At 29.5% G+C, this 13,958-nt stretch overlaps 9 protein-coding genes across 9 annotated transcripts; 4 read left to right on the forward strand and 5 right to left on the reverse strand.

Annotated features, from left to right (window-relative positions):
- Window positions 1-26: 26 nt before the first annotated feature.
- Window positions 27-1,235, forward strand: FG386_002455 (splicing factor U2AF auxiliary factor large subunit; the record flags this gene model as incomplete). Its single annotated transcript, XM_067341817.1, has 1 exon — window positions 27-1,235. One exon carries the CDS (start codon window positions 27-29, stop codon window positions 1,233-1,235), a length of 1,209 nt encoding a protein of 402 aa, XP_067197925.1.
- A 34-nt stretch (window positions 1,236-1,269) lies between these two features.
- Window positions 1,270-2,178, reverse strand: FG386_002466 (uncharacterized protein; the record flags this gene model as incomplete). Its single annotated transcript, XM_067341828.1, has 1 exon — window positions 1,270-2,178. One exon carries the CDS (start codon window positions 2,176-2,178, stop codon window positions 1,270-1,272), a length of 909 nt encoding a protein of 302 aa, XP_067197936.1.
- Window positions 2,179-2,541: 363 nt separating this feature from the next.
- On the forward strand, window positions 2,542-4,161 carry FG386_002477 (uncharacterized protein; the record flags this gene model as incomplete). The annotated part of the gene is made up of 1 exon (XM_067341839.1): window positions 2,542-4,161. One exon carries the CDS (start codon window positions 2,542-2,544, stop codon window positions 4,159-4,161), a length of 1,620 nt encoding a protein of 539 aa, XP_067197947.1.
- A 169-nt stretch (window positions 4,162-4,330) lies between these two features.
- On the forward strand, window positions 4,331-6,718 carry FG386_002488 (uncharacterized protein; the record flags this gene model as incomplete). The annotated part of the gene is made up of 1 exon (XM_067341850.1): window positions 4,331-6,718. The coding sequence occupies one exon, from the start codon at window positions 4,331-4,333 to the stop codon at window positions 6,716-6,718; it is 2,388 nt and encodes a 795-aa protein (XP_067197958.1).
- A 10-nt stretch (window positions 6,719-6,728) lies between these two features.
- FG386_002493 (uncharacterized protein) lies at window positions 6,729-8,441 on the reverse strand (the record flags this gene model as incomplete). Its single annotated transcript, XM_067341855.1, has 1 exon — window positions 6,729-8,441. The coding sequence occupies one exon, from the start codon at window positions 8,439-8,441 to the stop codon at window positions 6,729-6,731; it is 1,713 nt and encodes a 570-aa protein (XP_067197963.1).
- Window positions 8,442-8,526: 85 nt separating this feature from the next.
- On the reverse strand, window positions 8,527-9,738 carry FG386_002494 (uncharacterized protein; the record flags this gene model as incomplete). Its single annotated transcript, XM_067341856.1, has 1 exon — window positions 8,527-9,738. The coding sequence occupies one exon, from the start codon at window positions 9,736-9,738 to the stop codon at window positions 8,527-8,529; it is 1,212 nt and encodes a 403-aa protein (XP_067197964.1).
- Window positions 9,739-9,997: 259 nt separating this feature from the next.
- Window positions 9,998-10,465, forward strand: FG386_002495 (cell growth-regulating nucleolar protein; the record flags this gene model as incomplete). The annotated part of the gene is made up of 1 exon (XM_067341857.1): window positions 9,998-10,465. One exon carries the CDS (start codon window positions 9,998-10,000, stop codon window positions 10,463-10,465), a length of 468 nt encoding a protein of 155 aa, XP_067197965.1.
- Window positions 10,466-10,614: 149 nt separating this feature from the next.
- Window positions 10,615-12,037, reverse strand: FG386_002496 (uncharacterized protein; the record flags this gene model as incomplete). The annotated part of the gene is made up of 3 exons (XM_067341858.1): window positions 10,615-10,620; window positions 10,715-11,947; window positions 12,002-12,037. The coding sequence occupies 3 exons, from the start codon at window positions 12,035-12,037 to the stop codon at window positions 10,615-10,617; spliced, it is 1,275 nt and encodes a 424-aa protein (XP_067197966.1).
- Window positions 12,038-12,097: 60 nt separating this feature from the next.
- On the reverse strand, window positions 12,098-13,714 carry FG386_002498 (uncharacterized protein; the record flags this gene model as incomplete). The annotated part of the gene is made up of 1 exon (XM_067341860.1): window positions 12,098-13,714. The coding sequence occupies one exon, from the start codon at window positions 13,712-13,714 to the stop codon at window positions 12,098-12,100; it is 1,617 nt and encodes a 538-aa protein (XP_067197968.1).
- Window positions 13,715-13,958: the final 244 nt, after the last annotated feature.

Here is a 13,958-nt window from a genome sequence, read left to right on the forward strand (position 1 = left end):
AATTGCTGCTTTTATTATTTTCATCCATGAAGCAGGAAAATGTTGAAATTAAACACAAAAAAGATGGGTGGAGTGATGAAACTGATATTCAAAACGTTTTGGGTCGAACGGTAATCTTGAAAATGGTACCATCTTCATTTGACACTAAAATTTGCAGGTATTTTTTGAACGGGATGTTACTAACAATTCTCGGAGATTCAACTGAAGGAATGAATACAAATAAATATATAGAAAACATAATTGAAGTAAATTTATTTGATGATGAATCTAATAATTATTCTAATGAAGTACAAAGTACACTAATATATAATAAATGTTTCCGTGTAACCTTGAAATCTGTACTTACAACACTACTTTGTTTGAAATTAGATAATATTTCAATAGGATCGCATGGTCACAAAATTATTTGTAAAAGACCAGATGAATATGTTTACAATCCATCTGATATACTTGATTATTTTACAATACCTAATACTTCTGAATGCAATACTAAAAACGGGATAACTAATAATAAATGCATTATTTCAAATTTACCTATTGATATTAATCAGGATTTCATAAAAAAAGAACTTGAAAATTTTGGAAAGCTTAAATATTTAAAAATGTTACATAATCCAATGACAGGAGCTCCAAATGGCACATGTTTCTTTGAGTTTGAAGAAGTTAATTCATATCAAAAAGCCATTTCAACGTTAAATGGGAAAAAAATAAATTCTACTAAAGGAATATGGAATATTCAAAGGGAAGAATTGAAACTAAATCCTAATAACTACGGAATTCAGAGCAATATTGAATATAAGAATGCATCCTATTTGCACTCAAGTATTTCTTATAAACTTTTTGAGGACCCTACCATTGGTCTTTTAATGAAATATTCAAAAATAATAGGTGAGACACCAAGTAAGGTTGTTAAACTAAACAATGTTTTTTTTCCTGAAGAAGTGATTAATGATGATATTTTTAACTCCACAATTGATTCTGTAAAATCTGAAGCTGAAACATATGGAACTATAATTGAAATAACAAGTCCCCGTCCAAAAAATATAAACGAGTACCACAAAAATGGTGTGGGAAAAGTTTTTATCTACTTTTCAGATATAACATCTGCAAGACGTGCTCAATACCAATTTAATGGTAGAGTTTTTGACAGTGTAAAGATCATTTCTGCAACTTTTTATCCAACGGAAAAATATCTAAATCGTGAATATAACATTATATCCTTTGTTCCAGAGTAATCACTTATTTTGTGTTGTGATGAAAATTCGTTAATTATTTATCTAAGAATCCACTCGATATATTAGGTAAACCTAAATTTTGGTTTAATTGTACAGAAGAGATATTTATGATTTGATTCTCATTTATATATGGTACCTGGTTAAACATTAATGGAGTTAACTCTAGCCCTCTATTCGAAACTATTAATGTTGAAGGGGTGATTTTTTGCCAAAAAGACATTATAACAATAACCGATGGTATTAATTCCGTAAGTATAAAAACAAAAGTATCTCCTATGGGTGTTCTGTCAAGTAGTTTGAAATTTATCTCTGTATTCGAAAAACTATAAAAGCATTGAATTCCAGATATTAAACCTCGTATTAAAAGAAGTGCGGGGCAAAATATTGTTAACAAGAGTACTCGTTTAATAACATTGTACCTTAACATAGTTCCTGTAGACGCACGCCTTGACAAGTGGACAGTAACCTTCAACCCATAATAAAATAATAATATCGCGACAATTATATACGTCAATGAAATTATTAATAGTGTTAGTACACGGAAATTTTTTAATGGTTTGAAAAATGATGCAATTATCCCTGAAGCATAAATACCATAAACTAATGTATTTCCTAATAAAAATAAAGTGACAACATGTGGTGAATTTGTGAATGTTGAAGAATAATATACATGAGCCCAAAATAATACTACTACTGAATATGATGATAAATATATTAGAGATGGGAATGTTCTTAATATATCTCTGTACCACTTTATTACCTCATTTTCCTCTCCAAGTGCGATGTTATGCCCTTCCATACCAGAAGATGTAATATCCAATAATATTATTGAAGCTGTTCTTGACAAATTTGATATTAAACATAGCAGTATAAAATAAATTCTTGTGCGGTGTGAAACAGATGCATTAATTACCTGTAATTCACTTGTATAACTTGATTTCATTTTTAATGCTTGTTGAAGTATTACTACATCCAGTAAAAGGAATAAAAACATATCAATTGTATATATTATCATTTGTGATTGCCTTATATTAACTTAAACTGATTATATATATGATCAATTTTTATTCTTCACACTTGCAATCGTTCAAATTATCAGTAAATTACAGAAGTGCAAAACCGCAAATTGTTTGGTTTTTGTTTATCCCTTTATTATTTCGCATGTAAAAATTCACTCTGCCTCATAAACCGTTAATTTTAGAGTCGAGTAGACCCAGGTTTTACCGCAAAGGCGCGTTGTCTCAAATTTATTCTCGGGGCAAAACCAATTATGCAGTTCGACGCTTAACTGAAAAGTGGTTCAAAAATGAATATTAAAATGAAAAGTTTACAAACTGGTAATGATATTAATGATCTAATTTCACCATATCTAGATTCTCAAATGTTGTTCTACCTTGTAAAGTGGCTAAAAAAAATTAACGTTTATGACAAAAAATCACTGGAAGTCACAGAAATTGCCATATTAAAAACTACATTTCTTTACAATGAGATGAAAGAACTTTATCCTGACCAACTTTCAGATTTTATATTATCTGAAGAGGAAAATAACAAGATAATTTCTTCTTTATCAAATTCACTCAGCACACTGATATCTGCATTAAAAAAATGGAAAGAAGCACATGATGAGTCAAGTAGAAGTCTTAAGAGGAAGTCTTTGATTGAACTGCAACAATGGTTTATTAATAGTGAGGAAGATGAATTGTCATCTGAATCTAGTAAGATTGAAGGCAAAAATGATGTAAGTGTGTCCGAGGATGCAAATCGAAATTTCCCGGCCAATCCTATTCAACTTCTAGTTCGTCTTTCGCGTCTATATTATCTCTCTGGTAAATACAAGGATTCTCAATATATCCTAGATATTATTCTTAAAACTATTCCAGAATGCACTAATATTGATGTACCGCTGATAACGAAGGTAGAGTGTTACTTTGGTTCGATTGCCAATGGAATTGTTTCTAATTTATCGAATTTACAGGATTCAATAGAACCGTCAACCTACTTAAACTATTTCCAATTAGTAGATGATACTTTGACAAGAGAATTTCACAAAATAAATCCAGTACAAATTTATCTTTATAAAAGTTGGTTATTACACTGGTCATTATTTCCACTATTTACACAATATTTCCGTGAAACCTCATTTAATAATAAACAAAATATTCCGGGAACAGCAAACAATTCTGTAATAAATAATGATAATTCCTTATATTTTGGAGGCTCGACAAATGTTAACCTCCCAATGAATATTTGGGGACCCTTTCTCGATTGGTTTGCTTCAGAAAGAAATTTTAATGTAATTTCTATAGTTTGTCCACATTTACTCAGGTATCTTGCTTGTTTTGGAATAATAATGAGGCGCAATAGAGACGTTCTAGAAAGTATAGTAAATCTAATATCACTTCACAGAAATAAAGTTAATGACTCATTTACAGAACTATTATTTAATCTTTTTGTTAACTTTGATTTTGAATCTTCACAAAGAATATTTTCTACATGTGGCTCTGCCGTAGAATACGACTTTTTTTTACACCCAATCCAGAAGTACATAGAGGAGAATTCAAGGCTTTTGGTTTTCGAAATTTATTGTAGGATTCATAAATCGATAGATTTAAACCTTGTTTCTGAGGATTTGGGAGTGACTAACATTGAGGCAGAGCGTTGGATCGTAAATTTGATAAGAAATTTACACCTCGAAGGAAAACTCGATTATGAACATAATAGGGTGGAAATGATTGATAAAACAAATAAACAATATCAGTCAATTGCTGACAAAACGAGAAATATTCTTTTTAGAAGTAATATTCTTACTCAAAACCTGAGTAATAATCCCTCTTTCAGTTGCAACATTGTCATAGCACAAAAGAACAAGTCAAATTGGAGAGCTCAATCAACTAAACAGTCAGTTAGGAATGAAAGAAAAGAGTAAAATTATGTTTATGTCAAAATAATATTATTTTTAAAACTTTATTTTCTTGACTAAGTAAATATTTTAATTATATTTCTTTGATAATAGTATTTTTATCTCTTGTTTTTTCGTCTTGAATTTTTGTTTCTTTGGCGCCGATGGTCATCCAATGTAATCATTGAAATTATAAATGATGATTGAAAACGATCATGGCATTCGTGCTTTCATTAGATCCTCTGAAGAAATATTAACTGGAAGAATAAAAAAATACTTTGAAGACTTTCACGTTTATGAAATTCAAAATAATGGAAAAGTATGTCGTTTAACTGAAATAAAGGATAAAAGTGACATTTTGGCCGAATTAGAGGAAAAAAGGAAAATTTTGTCAGGTGAAGGCTTATTAAGTCACTCTGGATTTGAAATAAAAAAAGAATTTATTGATAAACTAACTCTGTTGAACATATCAACCAAGTGTATAAATGATATAGTTTTTTACACGAAATTTTTAGGAGAAATAAAAAGACTTGCAATTAATGGAAATATAACTAGCAAATTATTTAAACTTGATTCCAGAGGAAAACTAACTACAGTTTGCGAATTAAAGATAAAAATATTTAATAAAGAACTATACATTAGACATTTGAATGAAATAGTTGAAGAAGAAAGTAAAAAAGAATTAGGTATTAAACAAACTTGTAAAAAGAGGAGAAAATTGTTTCATGAAGCAATTAAACACTACATACCATTTATTACCTCACAAACTGTTGATGTTAATTCAGATAGAAAAATAAATGAGAATAGCATAAAACCATTTGATGATATAGACTTATTTCTATCTACTGAAATATTCACAGAGCTTTCAAGAAATATTGATTTTGAAGAATTAACTACCAAAGAAGTAAATAAAATATGCACTGAAAGTGAAGGTTTAGAAAACTTTGATTCTATTGTTTTGAGACCTTCATCTGATTTTATTTACTCTCTTAGAAATTTAACGAATATTTGTTCGGCTGATTTCAATCAAGACAATAGAAATTGTAGTAATTTTATCTCGCTTCCTTCAAAAAAAATTAAACATGATCATTCTGATAACAATAAAACTGTTAAATTACATGGAAATTACGAATTAGGAAAGGACGAGAGATGGAATCCTAATATTCCGTGTTACATTCACTTTACTATTTACAAAGAAAACAGGGATACAATTGATGCTATTAATATGATATCAAAATGCTTAAAACGAAACCACAAATCCTTTGGTATTGCAGGTTTAAAAGATAGAAGGGGAATTACAACACAAAGAGTATCAGCATACAAAGTTTTAGAAGAACACCTTGTTTATGCAACAACATCAAGAAACTGGGACAGAAATGTCAGAATATGTGATTTTAAGTATGAACATGATCAAATAAACATAGGTGATCTAAAGGGAAATCTTTTTCATGTTGTAATTAGGGATCTGAAAATAGCAGAGAATGAGCACACTGCTAATGAAAATAAAATTGTAACAATTAAAACAGTGGAGAAACTGATAGAAGAAATGAAAACATTGGGGTTTATTAATTACTTTGGGTTGCAAAGATTTGGGACAAGTTGTATCCCAACATATAAAATAGGTATTTCAATATTAAAGAAAAACTGGAAAAAAGCATTCTTACTAATAATGGGATTTGATCAAGATAAATTGGAAAGTTACAAGGAATCATATATAGAATTGTTTCATGATGTAATTAATGGAAGATTTGATAGTTATATTGAAAGACTTTCACCTCATTCCTACATCGAAAAATTAGTTATTAATGGTTTAATTAGGGAACTTAAAAATGAAAAAATTAACTCTGAATCTCTTTTAAACCATAAAAAAGAAGAGGATATCTACAAAAATAGTTTGAATTATCTGCCTAAAAATTCGTACTCTTTATATTTACACTCTGTACAATCACTAATTTTTAATCTTATGGCGAGTGAAAGAATCAAAAAGTTTGGCAATGTCCCTGTCCCAGGAGATTTAGTATTTGAAGATAAACATTCAGAACATTATGACATGGAGGGATTTGTGAAGTTAAATGGAGAACCGAAAGTAATTATTTTAAAAGAGTTGGAAATAAGTAACTACACAATAAAGGATGTTGTCTTAACGCTTCCTGGGGATAATGTCATATACCCACCAAATATGAAACTTTCATACAAAAAAGTAGTAGATGAGATTTTGGGTATTGATTTTAATATTAATTCAATTGGAATGCGAGGAAGCTATAGGAATTTGGTAGTAGTACCAAAGGAAGTTGGTTACACAGGGTTAAATTTATCAGAAGAAAAAATTGCCGCACCTGGGAGTTTCTCTGATCCTAAGTTGATACTAAGTGATTTGGATACACTTCTATCTTCCAAGAATAAAGAATCATATGAGACAAAAATTGATGAAGTAAGAATAAATTCAAAATTACAAGGTTTCAAAGGTGATGAAAATAATGACTGCAATACTATAAATACATTGGTATTTTCTTGTAAGTTACCCAAGTCTTCCTATGTCACAATTGCACTTAGAGAACTTCTTGGAAACTTTCCTATTGAATAAATCACTGAAATTATAAATCTATTTTTCTAAAAGTGGTAAGAACAACAATAGCGCCTGCTGCACATAATGATACTAAACCCCATGTAATAAACCAAAATAATGCAGGACCTACTTCTTCAAGGCCATTTCTAAAATTCATTCCAAAACAATCAGCGAAAAATCCGCAAAATCCTATTATTGTTGCTATTATTGAAAGACCTAGATCGGCCTTCATTATAGAATTTCTAAGAGAGGACAATTCAAGTGTTAATACCTCCAATGCATCCTCCAAAGATTCACCTATAGACTCTATTTGTTGTAGCATCATTTCCACTTCTTGGGCATAGCATTCCAGAACATTCTCAACCTCTTCGTGATAGGGAGTGTTCTTAGGATATTCCCATGCTTCTGGTCTGTTCCAATAGAATGAAACTTCTAAACGTTGCATATCTTCCTCACTTCCAAGCATTTCTGTAATTGCCTTAAATAAACCTTGTGCAAGCTCTTCAATGGCATTTAATCTCCTTCTAAGTTCAGAAACTGCGTCCAACAGTCTTCTTGTTTCGCGGTTTCTTCCAGGGAAGCTGTCAAGTATGAAAAGTACAGAGTCCCTTATAGGTCTAACTTGACGATTAATAATATTACAAGATTCTACCAGAATTGTTTCAAGAACTAAATATTCAAAGGGAGTGGAGCTCTCAATTTTAGATATCTGTTCTAATTTCCTTAAAAGTGGGAATCCATCTTCTGTTCCAGGAGGTACAAGTTTACGATTCTTGTAGTTGATTTGTTTTTCACTTAAACCTTCAATAGGGAGAAATTCTATGCCAATAACTGATGTATTCTTGTCTATTTTGGACTTTATAGAATTGTAATTATTTAAATCACTTTCATTGTTAGTGTCTGTTCTACTGTTAATATTTATCTGTAAAACTGGAACTTCTGTAGGTGACAAAACATTAGAAATATCATTCGTAACTGAATTCTTATTACAACCAGATACATAATCTTTGGATATCTCATTTTTTTTGTCGAAAAACTGTGTACCATTGGAATTGTAGTTACCAATACCATTGCTTGGGTATTCAAGTGGGGATCTTAGATATCCGGAAGCAATTAACAAAACTTTTTGATGTAGAATAATTACTCTAAAGTGAGGGACATTAACTAGGATGCAATTTCTTCTAACTTCAATGGAAGGTCTTTGGCTACTTCCCATACTTACTACTTGTCTCAAGTCTCGAAGTTTGAGAGCTCCAGGAACTGTATCTTGTAGAACGCACTCTTTATTGTATGAATGAACCAGTCTCAGAAGTTCTCCTGTTTGTAAAAGCAGACAACGCTTATAACCCCTTCCAATTTCAAAAGTAATATATTTTCTTGTTTTTGCTTGAAGTGCTTCTAAAAACTCCCTATTTCCACCTAGTTTTCTACTTTTCTCTGAAGCCTGACTTCTTTCATGAATATTAGAAATTATCTCAGTTTCTCTTGACATTCCATCAGTAAACAACAAAGAGTTACCTTCATCTATTTCTGTGTTAATTTTACGTATTCCAGATGCTCTCTCATTGGCATAAAATTGGTCAACAACTCTGTCGAGAAAATCAGAATTATCAAGTTTTTCCTTACAAGAGTCATCACTTTTCTGAACATCAGGTTCATATATACGATCCTCAAAAATATCCATGTTTCCCTCAACAACTATCTCCTCTAAATCTTTATTCTCAAGATATGGTGACGACATTAGTTACTTATTGAAAATGTTAGTTTACATTTTACTATATAATGACAAAAAGGTAAAATAAATTAAAGCGCGAATGCACTTTCCATCAAAGATATGCCCAAAAAATAGTCGCGTTTTCACTTAATTTATTGTTGATATAGCTTACTGTATCTGATTTTTTGCTGAAACCAAGCCTAATCTGAATATAGTCTAGTGTGTTGTATCCGTTACAAATCATAGTCATTTTTTTTTGGTTTGAATTAGGTTCAAAGTTATAAAGAGCAATGGGATACTCGTGCAATCTGGCAATTTTCTTCTTCGACACGCCGATAGATACAAATTTACGAATATTTTTAATGTTGTTCTCAACTAGATAGTTGTAGTACTTTTTCGTAAATGTTTTGACATTTCCATTATTGTCGCATTCGAAACATAAATATTTATATATTATGTCCTCTTTACCTAAATTAGCTCCTATGTATCTATATTTGTTTTCAATTGAAAACATATCAATTATTTTTATCATATGATAAAAAACTAGATGTTTAAGGCATGTTATTACATCGTATAACGGAATTGAGCATAAATATGATATGTCAAAAACCGTATTTTTGCCGTCAATCTGTTCAAGTACCTGAATAAATAAAATATCAACACCTAAATATTTGATATTATTAAGTGACCATTTTGTCATAGGATAAGGTACATCTTCCGGATTTATACAAAAATCATACGATGGAGGTCTTATCTTGAATGACAGAGCATTTTTATGCGTGAAATTCAAATGTACTTTTTGAATCGAGTTCAATTGATATCTGACATTTTCTATAATCTCCGAAATGTCCCTTGGAAACGGAGATATATTCTGTGATTTCTTATTAATTTTTTTCAATTCTCCCTCAGTATTATCTATACCAACACAATAATAGTGAAGTATGCCACATTCTTCTTCAAGCTGTTTAAATCCTAATCCGACAATCCTTGCAATGTGTCTTGTGTATAGCTCCTTATTAATGTCCCTTGAATGATCATTTACTATAATGCAGACTGTAAACTGAAAGCTATTTCTCAAATAATGGGAACCTTCAATAAATATAGGAACTCCAACAGCCCTCCACCTGTCATCAATTATAATTGAAAGTGTATTATCTTCAAAGTGGGAATCCGGCAATAAGTAGTGCGTTATTAGTGAAAAAAAAGAATTTTCGCCACCTAAAATTCCAGAAGGGCTTTTACAAAGTACAACAGGACCGAGTTCCTCATCAAATTTGCAAAAAATAATACCCTCTATGTACGGCCAAACCCAAATATTGTGCATTGTATATTTTTTTTGTTCTTTATAAAATAAGTAGTTTGAAAAATATTAATAACTCTTTATCTTTATATATTTATAAAAGAATATTTAAAAATATACACTTAACCAAGAATAAATTTTTGTACATATAAAAATGTCATTTTAATAGAAATATAAATAATCATCTGCAAACTAAAAGAATCAATTTCATTTTTAAAAAGCACGATAATAAAATTGCGGTAATTCGTCCTCTACAATGAAATTTATGGTGTAATAAATTGCAATGGTTTCTTTTGTTTGTGGAAGTTGTCAGGAAGTTCTTAAAAAGAACAAAGTAGATTCACATTGTGTTAGAAATTGCTTGGATGCATGGGAATTCACATGTATTGATTGTAATGTCACATTTGAGGGTTTTAAATACAAAAGTCACTCCAAGTGTATTACAGAAGAAGAAAAGTACCATGTTAAATTCTCAAAAATGAACAAAAACAACTTAAATATGAAGTCAAATAATGAAGGAAATTATTCACGCAATTTTATTGATATAATTAATGAAATACTAGAGATTAAAGGCTCAATGAGTTGGAAGAGTTTAAGAGACAAGTCTGTAAATGAATATTGTAGAAGAAGTAATATAAAAATAAATAGTTGTAAATTCAAGAAAAAACTTGGTTGGGAGTGCCTTGCATCAATTCCTATTAATTATACTTGTAAAGATTCTAACATAATTAGGTTGCATAATTCATTTTAACATATCAAGTTTGATCCAATATTGCAAAATAGTAGGTATATTCAATTCGTGAATAATTTTAGAATAAATTTCATAATGTGTAAACTTTACGGGAACTTTTTCAACCAAAACTCTAGATGGGAAACTTTCGGAGTTAGAAATAGGTTCAATTATTCCTTCTTTTACTAATAATAAAAATGCCATTTTATACGAGTCTTCAGAATGATCAAAGCTTATTCCAGACACATTTTTTTGGAAATAATTATGTACCTTTAATTTGTTTATTTCTTGAATTATTTTTCTAAATGTTATAATTTCAAGTCCCGAATTGATAATTTTTATTGAACCTGCAAGTATTGTGTGTTGGATGATACTGAGGTCCTCGAACTTTTTATGCAAAATAAATTCAAAGGAAGCGTCACCTTGAATATTTGATTGAAATTCATTTCTAGATACTTTTATTATATCTAGATCTTTATCTCCAATATTAAATATTTCTAACATTTCCTTATTTGAAGATTGAGGAGTAATAAGTAAAAATTTGTATGTAATTATCAACAACAGGTCTAATTTTGTTAAACCTGATTCTATTAAATACTCTAAATTCTTATTGAAATATTTCGAGTTATTATCTAATAAAATAAATGAGAAAAGCTCATTGATTAATTCATTATGCCTTTTTATTGATTTCCGTAAAGATTGATTTTTAGTCTCATTGTCATTAAGATGTAACAACTCCGACAAATCGCGAATAAAATCCATTATGTTAAATCTTTTCATTTCAGTTGATAACTCTTCCATAATAATTCTTCTCTGAGACATTCTGCTCTTTACTCTTTTTTCTAAAAAGTTAGGTAGATCAAACATTGAGGTACTTAAAATAAGTATTAGATTTATTTCTGGAGAGTGCATAATATCTACCAAAGTATATAGAGCAAACTGTCTAACTGAATACACTGATGAATTTGAATTGAAGTGATTTATATTTAGAGAATCAGAAATGATAGTTTCGCAGTTTTCCAAAACAAAGATAATTGAATAACCACATTTTGAAATATCAATTAACTTTTCTTTTAGAATCGATATTTTTTGATGGCCGCTAAAAAGCTTTCTATGCATTGGAAAGTATTCATCTAATCTCTCAAGTAGTGTAGTCAGCAACATGTTATCATCAAAATTTATACAGTTAATATGAACAATTATAGCCTCTGTGAACGCTTTTGAGCCTTCTATTTGATGGAAGTATTTAGATAGTGAACAGGTTTTACCGGAACATGAATTACCAAATACAATACATGAACGACTAGTATTATCATCAAGAATTTGATCCAATATGATTCCAAATTTTGAATATAATCTGGATAATTTGAGTGAACTTAACTCGGATTTATTATAAAAGTGGCATTCGGATTGCGAATTAAGTAAAAATTCGCGAAGTCTTGAATGTAATAAATAAAAAATTCCATCAGAACCTTTGTGGCTCCGGAATAAGTTATCAAATACCTGAAAATAACACGTTAAACATACTTAATTAATAAGGTTACTTACATAACTTACATCTTCAATGTAACTTTCTATTTCTTTTTGCTTCATTTAAAGAGAAAAAAATTTAGTGGGGAGAGGGGAAAATGTAAAGAGAATTAAAAAAAAAAATCAACGAATATTAAAATATATAGCAAGTGTATATAAAGGGATGGTAGTGTTATCAATTTGAAGTGTATACGACTCTAGAATTGACGATATGAATGAAATTAGAAGTAAGTCTGAATAATTGCATTTACTTAGAGAAACATCACATAAAATAACAAGAGAAATAAAAGTGGATATTAAAAATGAAATCATACCAAATAAAGTTTTACTTTTGTTTCCGGGTAATGGAATACTACCAAATGTTACTCCAAATATTGCAGATGATGTATCTCCTATTCCAATTGTTGCAATTCCAATCGCTGCAGAAACTATATCAAAAGCCTCTTGATCTTTGTGATTTGAAAACTCTACAATAATTGGGAGTGAAACTCCAATTAATAGACAAATATGTGTTATGACAAATCCATCTGGGTTGTCCTTTTTATCAACAAATGGCATGAACAAATAATTGAGTGTTCTAGTCAATCCTTTTATTGTGTCGCATTTCCTAGTTATTTCCAGAATAATGTATAAATTTGATGACGCGTATATTGCAATAACAGTGAATGGTAATAAATGTTCCATTTCTGTGTGAATTCCCTTATATCTTTTATAAAAAGTTATAGGAGGAATAAATATAGAAATAACTAATAGGTGGAATGCCTTCCTAAGTATTACCTTACCCCTTTTCGTACTAGAAATGAGAGGTAAGTTTAATGAAGTTAGGAATAGAATCGTGATGAAGATAGTGACGACCCAGTAAAGAAGAAGTATTCTAATTGAAGAAGAAACCATAACCATCCTAAAAATCAAGTTACAAGTCTCAGTTCCGGATTTAATTAGGTATGAAATAGGGAAATAAGCAGCTAATATTACCAAAACAACATCAATGGCCTTTACAAGATGGAATTTGTGATAATTAATTCTGTTAAATATTTCATCGTTGAATAATGTATTAATCCCAAAGTAAATGAGAGGTATAAGTATCTCTGTAATAAAGGTAATGTGTACTATACATGATTCCCATTCTAAAATTTTTTCTTTATTCATTTTTATCACTTTTAACAGAGAAAATAAAAATGAATATGAAATTAATTGTGAAAAAATATTAAACTCCCCAAACCTAATGTAATATTCCTCTTTGCCTATAACAAAAGAAATAGAGTTCAATATTACAAAGTGATATATTATTGTCAGCACAATAATATGATTTAAGTGTGTTTCATTAATTCCAGAATACGTGAAAAGCAGGAAATAAACCATTACAACAAATAGATAAAGATACTTAATCCAAAACGAAGAAATAGAAATCTTCTGTCCAAATATATATATAGAAGTTCCAGTAATAGAAATCAAAATTGAAAACAATTTCACTAAATTGGAAATTTGTGTTTCGAAATCGATATTCAGTTTCGTAATTGTAAAGAGCAATAATGGAAATGAAAAATTATGTATTAGATAAAAATGTCCTTTATTTAAATCCACCAAATAATATTTAATTATATAAATAATAATTGAAATAAGTAAAATATAAAAAGTATAAGCAAGTAGATTTTGGTATATTATTTCAATACTAGAGTTAGTTGCAACCAACAACAAACTAAACGATATTACGTCAACAAACTGAAATACATCAACCATTTTTCATCTTCAAATACAATATTGAAACCTTTAATGATTATTTATATATATAATATATCTCATCCCCGTTTTGTCTCGACGTTTCCTAGTTTTTTTGCTTGTTCTCCACTTTTTAATTCAGATGCTACTAAATATCTGTTTATCTGTTACACACCAATAAAGTTGAATGTGGCGCATAATTATACCTTAGAAAAAATAAAGGTCGAGGGTTTAACTTCTAATAGATATTTACTTAATCTGGAAC

The sequence above is a fragment of the Cryptosporidium ryanae genome (genome assembly GCF_009792415.1).
Source record: "Cryptosporidium ryanae isolate 45019 chromosome Unknown contig_43, whole genome shotgun sequence".
NCBI lineage: Eukaryota > Apicomplexa > Conoidasida > Eucoccidiorida > Cryptosporidiidae > Cryptosporidium > Cryptosporidium ryanae.